The following is a 9294-nucleotide window of genomic DNA, read 5'->3' as shown; positions in this document are numbered from 1 at the left end:
TTTTTCTATAAGAACCGAGAATAATATTATAGTGAATGCTGAAGAAAATATTTGTACCAAATTGAGAATGACACATAAATGAATACATGAAAATAGGTTTAAATAATACAAAATCACATATTCATTAGTGTATTTGTAGTGACTTGTGTGCCGTGGTATAGTTCAAAATAGTTAGTACTTCAATAACAGTGGCGACCTTTTAATAGGAATATTTTGACATCTGCAAAAATTCTACAGAATCGAAGGACATTGAAATTTGACATTGACTTTACGGAAGTTGGTGTTGAAACACCTAAGAAAATGTGATTGTCAATGACAATTTCAGACACAATTTTTATATCTGATCAAATTAAGGTCATAAAAAGTCGGCCGCAATGCCGATATTCTGTGTTAATGCTAATACTTCGTCATACAACTACTGGAATTTTGCAAAAAAAGGAGAGAACTAGAATACATAATAAAATAAAGCATTAGCATGATTCTGATAAAACCCAACAACGGTGGTAAGCAGATTCAAATATCAGATAATTTACAGAGCATTGAATATAAAATACATATACTACAATACATAATATTTTAAATATAATTGCACATACAGATGACATGAAGAACTTGCTTGCACTTTCTAAGAATTCGAAATTTGAATGGAATTTGACATTAAAATCTGCAACATAAATCGGTTTGTCAACATCATGAAGTACTAAACAGAATATTGCACAGATTGTTTGCTATTTTGTGCAAATCAAAAAAATCACAAAGGTATTACAATATTAAAAGTATGGAACAACAAAAATATAGTTCATATGCACATCTTAATAACAGTTCTATTTTTATTACACATTATTAGTATGCATTAGCGGTTTATCATTTGTGGAAGATCTTAAGAAAGGGAATGGAGGAAAAAAAAATTAAGGCCAAAATGATTGATTAACCAATATGAGATTTCAATCATTTTCGTGAATCTAATGGCCAGTAGGTTTAATTTTGAGGTCTCCTCCAGAACCACAACATACAGGAGCAAACAAGTTCTGCCAAGCAATGACCATAGATAGAGAATGATTTACGAAGATAATTTTTTATTATAATTTATTTATATTATGAACATAAAAAATTTAACATCTCTAATGTTATTGCCTGAGAAAAGATTTAATAATGCATCAGCATTGATTGATACCAGGTATTTGAAATCATAAGAAACATCCAAAATCATTCTTATATAACAAATCGTCAAGAAGTGAATACATAAAAATAAATATAAAATGATCAAGGAAAAATAGCATTTATAAAATAGCATGCTGAAGGAAATTGAAATTATGCACCAGAAATACCCAAATCATGAAAATCAACCCCACATAATAATCTTACATACTGAGAAACAAGTTTGTACAGTAATATTAATTTTTAAAAATATTGTTGTGCTTGATGAACATTTTTGTACGAATTTCCTCGGACGATGAGCCGTAGTGACCAATGGTCGATAATGATATCAAAATTAAAGAATACATTTACTTTAACTTGCTTTTCATTTGACAGTAAAACATATTGCGCAAATACCGATCTATTCAATCAAAATGTCTCATTGATGTTAGCATAGGGCGTATCTGGAAATTTAGGTAAATATAATCTGTGAATCCAAACAGAAGCGTGTATACAATAGAACCACAAGTACATTATTCGACAAATAAACAACTAAAATTTCTTCCCAAGGTAAACTATCTCAGAACCAATTATGCAACCAAATAAATCAATCATGGTAGTGACGTAGTGATTATGAAAATGTATACATCAAAATTGTTTTGCACATGATGGGTAAACAAAGCATATTTGTGTTTTAGCTGGGCAAGCACCCTTGTAATGGTTGAGTACCTTCGAATGATGCTACTACTATCAAAATCCTATTGAGAATAGGTAATAATAAAAACAGATATCTGTCAAAGAGTCAAGTAGATATTACTAAATAGCTTAAAGTAAACCATGAAATTGGTAGTTGTACAATTGTGGTATGAGGTACTCCAACTGAGCACTTATGGATATACTAACTACATGCTTTACATAGTATAAATATATATTAAAATTTGCTGATGGTACCGAAATCTTGTTGATAACAATATGTATTTAATGTATATTAAATAAAAATTAACACAATATATCAATAGAAACTTATATACTATATGGGGAGGTCAAAGGAATCAGTTTATAATACTGTGTATCATACGTAATACTGAGCATCTGTCAAACAAAAATCATGACTTTTCTGCAGGATGATATTGGTAATAAAAATTCTCACAATGTTTATCAAACTTTAACATTGGTTTGTAAAAGACGGGACTAGTTAAATTATGATAAGATCACAATTCACAACTCTAAAAATCAATTTCAAAATACACATGAATTTAGGCCTGTGATCAAAAAATATGGAAAGATGCTCATGATTTAATTAATAATTAAGCAGCTTGTTATATTCTGTCCATAATCCTATAATTTCATTGTAATAATGGGATACATCTAGCTTTAAGATATTGATTTTTAATAAAGATTCCAGTAGTAATTTTTTACAACTCATCATGTACCACAGATTCAAACTTGTATCACCAAAATATATGATTTCAGAACACGTTAAATTTATGGAAGTTTGTCAATGACTGCAAAATTGCTTTCAATAAAAAACATTTTTCTAGTTCTGCAATAGCAGCGACATACTTTAAATGCCTTTTCACAATTTAAAGAGGTTTATGAAAAACATATATATAAATTCTTCAATATTGGAGCTACTTTTTCTTTTCTTAATTTTAATGCACGAAGTAAAATTTCAGGCCTTGAATAAATCAGCATTCATTCTTTCATGCTACTGGCCTAAATTTTAGATATCTGGGAAAAAGATCATCTCAAAATTGGAAGAATCAAAGTCTGTTCAATGAGCAAAACATTCAACTGCTTCATAACAAAATGACATTGTACCGAATCAATCAAATAAGAGAATCATAATTGAGAAAAATAGCCAATAATATTTAAATATTGAACATTCCGTCTTCATACATTTTCATTGCAAAGTAATACACTGCTCATTACCTTTCAGGTTCAATCTCTTGTTTTGGATAAAAACTTGACATTGCAACAACAATGAACCCCATTTTCTGCACAAATAAGAGATATATTATACATTTGTTAACAGCATGACATTTTTTCCTTTTCTTCCTCGACATATTTGCTAATATTAAAAGAGTCTCTGGTTTTGCAATTAGCTCCCCTGTCATAACCAATACAATCAGCTGCTGTTAGAGATTTTCTATGCAGCTCTCTAGCGACAGCTTTGAAAGCAAGTTCAACATTCATCCCAGACCTTGCACTAGTTTCAACGAATACAAGTTCAAATTCCTTTGCCAACTTTTCTCCCTCAGCCAGAGTAACCTAAATAATTATATACTTGTTTAGAGGAATCAGAAACAACAATATTGATGGTAGAAAATATATGACAAGAAATTAATCTGTGAAATTTTCATGATGTAAGAAAATAGTAGATTGTATTGATTTCTAATAATAACCTGTTGTGGTATAACTCAGCTATGAATATCAACATTAGTTAGAAATATACATTTATGATTATGATATGACATGAATAAAAATTATTAGCTCATCATGCCGACAAGGAAAATAACAATTTTAACGATTAACGATTTCAATTTAAAATATATAATTTAAATCAAGTGTGACCATAATTATATTATATAACATTGGACAAAGTATGACTTATATATGCAAAAAAGGGGAAATTTTCAAGAAACTCTGAATTTGATTATCTGGATTCTCTCAGTATCGTTTATCAATAACATAAATTTTCAATTTCAATCATATTCAAACCTTCCTATAAAACAAGTTGCATAATTATTCTGTAATTTGGTAAAATACAGAATCCCCATTGTTAGTTTGAAATTGCCTAGTACCAAAAATAAATCATAGATGAACCGTGAATTTGCAATGTATTCATCAAAGAAATATTCATTGAATTGAATAAATTTGTTACTTATAAATGAAGAGAAATACACTTGCCATTCGAGTTGAAGAACAATCTGCTTTATTTCCAATAAGCATTACAATCACATTCTCTTTAGCATGTTGTTTAATATCAGCTATCCATGATCTTACATTGTTGAAAGATTGACGATTAGTTATGTCATATACAAGCAGAAGGGCGTTTGCATCACGATAGTATGCATGAGTAACACTTCGAAATCGTTCTTGGCCTGTACAAAATATAAAATTCACAGCAATCACAAAAAATTTGGTTCAAATAAAATCAAGAATAGTTTTTATCTACGGAAGTGCGATCAGATTCTTAGAAGATTGACAACATGTCATGCCACATCTGCGAAGCAAAGACCCTCATAAAAATGGTTACAGGTTAGTTAGCATCACATGGATTTAGTGCCGGTGACTTATCTTGACAACAGGATAAATACAAAATCTTATCCATGGTGCTCTATGCCACTAAACCCAATTTAAGTAAGCTGCCATTAGTAATAATTCACTGACAACAGAACTGGTTACCATTTCCTTCTTCTAATATTTCAATAAATAGGTTTCCGGAAACAACAAAAATCAATATCACAATATAAAAAAAAGTTTTATTAGTCTTAAAAGTTGGCTGAAAAATTGCTTCATAAAAAATTTAAGTAATGGTAAATCTTTAAGAGTTAAAAATGAATTTACGAAGCCTATATTCTCCTTCATTCCATCATAAATAAAATTTAAACTCCTAACTGAATTTTTAATTAGCTTTATTTCAATGGTTTATGGTTGTCAATCCAATGAAATGTGAGGCTCCGGAATAAAATCAATATATCCTTATCTGTAATCTGACACATGAATCATTTTGAACTAGATTTATTGAGACTGCTCTATCGCATTCTCTTATTAATTTACATATTGTTAAACTTATAATTCTGGATGTACCACAATGAATCATAAGTTTTAAATCAAGTTAGGGGTTCCTATTATGTGTAACCCTTTTCTGATAAACCAATAACTATCCTTCCTATATAAAAATATACTGAATATAAAACATTCAATATGACCAGGGCAGACATCGATATGAACCCAAAAATAAGGACATCAGGGAAACATAAGCATAAGATAACAAAGAACGAAATTTAATAAAAAATGGATTCATGCCAGTGCAACCTGTGTTTAATCATACTTTGCACTAGAAAGGATTTGTTCTAGACTTCTAGCAGTTCTTTATTCTTAGAAACTATCTGTTTCATCTAACTTCTATGTTGTATTTTGATTCAAGTAACACAAACTGATATTTTCTGGTAGGCTATTGTTTTGTAATTGTGGCAATTAATTTGCTGTTATTACATCATGACTGCGTGTAGCAATCAATGAGGTTCCAATATCATTTCTAGCAAATCAATGATTCGAATTTACCAATCTAAGTGACTGGTATAAGAACTTTTACCCGTAAAATGAAAATAAGGACACATGTTTAAATAAGGACATTTCTTAGAAATAAGGACAAAAATATTTTCTAATACAAAACCTTCAAAATAAGGAAAAATCTTAGAAATAAGGATGTTATGGCAGCCCTGAATATGACTGCTGCATACTACAGCACAGAATTTCAATAATTCAGAAAAATCTTTAACCTGCAGTATCCCATATCTGAAGTTTAATTTTTCTATCATCAATAAGAACCATTTTATTTCTGAAATCGATTCCAACAGTTGATATAAAACTACCACTCAGAAAAGTGTCATCTTTATAACGAACAAGTACACATGTTTTTCCAACACCAGAGTCGCCAACCAGCATCACCTAAAAAGGATAAACAGTGATATGTCTATTTTTGAGATTAATATCATTCCATCAATTCTACTGATATATATTATCGAATAATAATTACACTGGAAATCCCTCAGTCTTATAGGCAATTGCCAGACTGAGAAATTTAAATATCCGTCTCTATGCTATAAGAATGTAAGATGATAATTGACAAACCTATACAGCTATATTATCAAGTGCAATTTTATTAAGTATTTTGTGGCGTCTAAAGCTTCCGCAAAACCATGACAGGATTTCCAAGCCACGGCTGCTATGGTCAAACCATGGCGGCTGACTTTTAAACTGCCCCAAACCAATAACGTGAGGCGGGTACCACGGCAGCATATTGAAAACCAATGGCGGATAAAATTTTGCTGTCACAAAGCAGGGCATATTGGCTGTAATGACAGGGCTGCCCATGTTGGTGACAAACTTTGGGTATGTAAGAACATTTTCCTTATGAATACAGTTTTGATAGATTTGGGGTTAGGTTTCAGGTTTAAGTAGGTAGCTATAATTCCGCAAGATAAACTAAAATCTGGTACATGACTTTGTGAATATATACCAAAAATAGCACCATGGCACCACAGTTCGTTCGTGGCAGGATATTATCGTGCATCAAGGCTCACCCAACCTAATTTATTTAAATTCCATGATACTCGGCAAAAGAATGAATCAAAAACATTGAAACCAATAAAGACTTTTAATGACATAACAAACACAAAGAAATATCAGAAGATGGTCGCAACCATATGGTAAGGAAACTAACCAACAAATCTGCGATTATTAATAACTTCAATACTCTCAATACCCCAATTTATTTTGAAAAAATGAATAAGGGTATTGTAAGTTCATACAATCCAAAATCTCGACCAATTCCAATCTAAAACCCTAATCTGCCAATATATTAAATTTGATCAATTACAATATTTCATATTCACAAATCAAATTATGCAAGTCTCCATACTCTTTTCAACCAGATCTAAACCTCTAGTTCACATAGTTTTTCGTCAGGCTGCTAGGATATCTAGTATTTGTTTTAGGATTGGATTAACAAATTTCTGAATTTATCCCTGCAGAGAGGAATGTTGATAAGATGGCTCAATCGTGACCTATTCCAAACCCTGAACCCTAAAGTTATTTAGAGATAAAATTATGGGCTGTAAGTTCGCATCAGGTTTTTGTTTGGCGTCAAACAGATTCTCCTGGCTAAACCCAAAAACGTCATACCGGAACCGTACTTCAGTACTTGCCTGAACATGCCGGAATAAAAACAAGCTCACCTTAAAGCTAGCATCAAAATCTGTTATGGAAACTGAACTTGACATACGAGTTCTCCCATTTGACGTGGAACTTTTGGAAGTCATGATCACCCACGCCCGCGTTGCTGAATAGGCGCACCAGAACACCGAGAACAAAAATCCAAGTTATCAGCACTTTCAACTTTGTAAACCGTGAATTCAAATTGCGGGAATGTGCCGGTACTGCACAGTGTACGGTACACCTTGTGACTGTGTGATAAAAGACCCTCGGGAGGGTACCGGTACAGTTTTGCTAGAACTAACTTTTCGGCGAAACGTTTTTTTGATGAGAATTAAATTTTGTATACCGTAATTATTGAAATTATAACCTTTGATCTGTATTTACTTCCGCATTAACCGATGAAAAAAGTGATGACGCCTGCGATCCACAGCTCTTGCTCTGAATATATCTATGTTCTGAACATAAATGGTAAACGACAGATGTTGTTATGCATTTAATATGACATTTTGCAACTCTAAAAAAACTCTAGATCCAGCAATTTCGCCGTTTTCTTCATTTATTGGGTGCATTGCATGCTTTACATGACATCCCTTCCAATAACTTCCAACATTTTAGTGACTTATTTACTGTGTCTAGCTCGGTATGTTAGTCGTTGGTCTAACTCTAGCTAAACGAATTCAATTCATATTTTGATGAAATTGCGGTATTTCACTGTGATATTCAGTATATATATATACATATATATTTACTTTGCTGTGCTATTATTGTATTTGCCTGTACTTTATTCATTTGTTTGTGATAACGGATACAGACTTCAACAGTCTGGAGCAACGAGGTAGGATAGGATTTACATATTTATCCCGGGGGAGAGGAAAGCCGATAAGACGGCTTATCCATGTGGCGAACCACGGCCTCTCGTCCGGTTACCATTCCAAGTCGGGTATGGGATTAGATTTACTGTATTGTTTGTTTTCGGAAGCATGGACTTGGTGGTGGAGGAAGCCGTAACTGACCAGCGGTTACGTGAACCACCCAACGACGGCGAGGAGTCCAGCAATCCTCTCGCACATAACCATCCCTGCATGGGATTCGAACCTGCGAACCCACACAGAGTAGTTAGAGGTGCGGTGGCGAGCGTATTCCTAACGCTTAGCCCGTTGAGCCACACCGCCGCGCCTGGAGTAATGAACGTATTTAATTGAAAAACGTTTCAGCCACGATAATAACACCGTACAGTATTTAAGATTAGCGTTATATGTAGGATAAGATTCAAATTTTTCAGAACTGGGTCTCTTATGCAGTGGCTCCCAACCTTTCGGACCGGTAAAATTAGATTAAATGTACTCGCGGACCATTGAGGTGACCGGCAAAGAATTGAAATGACCGGAACAGAAAAGAATAACATATATTTTCGTAATGAAATGCAGTTATGGGCACCCATTATGCGTAAGAAAGACACACATTATGCGTAATAAAGCCACACAGAAAACACCTCACATAAAAAACATGTACATGTCAAATCATGTACAAATACAATTGACTTTATTGAGAATTTTGCTGCTGTTTCGTTTCCAATATAGGATTGCAAACGAGGCCTCAAAGAAGCTCCTGCAACACGTAGCTCTGCAGCGGCGTGCAGCCGACTTCTTTGCTTCGTTTTAATTAAAGCTAGTGATGAGGATTTTTTCGCAGAACGCATAAGTAACTAGCTGAAAATACCAATACGGACAACAGTTTGATTGCTCGATTACTTAGCGGTGGGTATTCGTTATCAAGAGATATCCGATATTGTGACAGTGATTCTTTTTTTAAATCCCGACTGTAAAGTAGAATCACAATTTTAATCAAGCTTTTTCTTTTTCATTGGGTTTCTTGGGTTTGTCATATTAATCCCTCTGCAGTTGATCGACGCCTCAAACGAAATGGATTTACATTACAATGACAAAGTCGTCGGTAACTTGGCACCAGGCCCAAAATCCTACTGTGCCTGCTCAAAATACTGGAAAAGATCTCTGCTGCCAATACGTTTTTGCGCGTCTCGTGACCACCACCTGTAAGGTCACAACAAGTTCATATCTTACTGGAATATTATATTGTTCTTGACTGTTTTCTGGTTTAAACAAGGAAATATGCATAACGTTTCATATTGATGGTCATATTATTCAGGAAAAACACGCAGAACAGAAAAGCACTCGTGCCGATTTTTAGGTT

General features: G+C 33.1%; 1 protein-coding gene across 1 annotated transcript; it reads right to left on the bottom strand.

Annotated features, from left to right (window-relative positions):
- Positions 1–7696, bottom strand: LOC120330814 (ras-related protein Rab-37-like). The gene is made up of 4 exons (XM_039397757.2): positions 7104–7696; positions 5646–5814; positions 4048–4241; positions 1–3408 (listed from the first exon to the last, which is right to left on the bottom strand). The coding sequence occupies exons 1-4, from the start codon at positions 7185–7187 to the stop codon at positions 3166–3168; spliced, it is 690 nt and encodes a 229-aa protein (XP_039253691.1). The 5' UTR covers positions 7188–7696; the 3' UTR covers positions 1–3165.
- Between the last annotated feature and the right edge of the window lie 1598 nt (positions 7697–9294).

The sequence above is a fragment of the Styela clava genome, chromosome 6 (genome assembly GCF_964204865.1).
Source record: "Styela clava chromosome 6, kaStyClav1.hap1.2, whole genome shotgun sequence".
NCBI classification, from domain to species: domain Eukaryota; kingdom Metazoa; phylum Chordata; class Ascidiacea; order Stolidobranchia; family Styelidae; genus Styela; species Styela clava.
Note: the sequence above shows the minus strand (reverse complement) of the source record. Positions and strands in the feature narration are given on the sequence as shown.

Excerpts from the sequence above, each read along its gene's own strand:
- LOC120330814 (XM_039397757.2), bottom strand. The coding sequence starts at position 7,187 with ATGACTTCCAAAAGTTCCACGTCAAATGGGAGAACTCGTATGTCAAGT. Across the intron at positions 5,815-7,103 it reads ATTTTGATGCTAGCTTTAAG|GTGATGCTGGTTGGCGACTC; the intron begins GTGAGCTTGTTT and ends TATCCTTTTTAG. Across the intron at positions 3,409-4,047 it reads ATTGTTCTTCAACTCGAATG|GTTACTCTGGCTGAGGGAGA; the intron begins GCAAGTGTATTT and ends ATAATTATTTAG.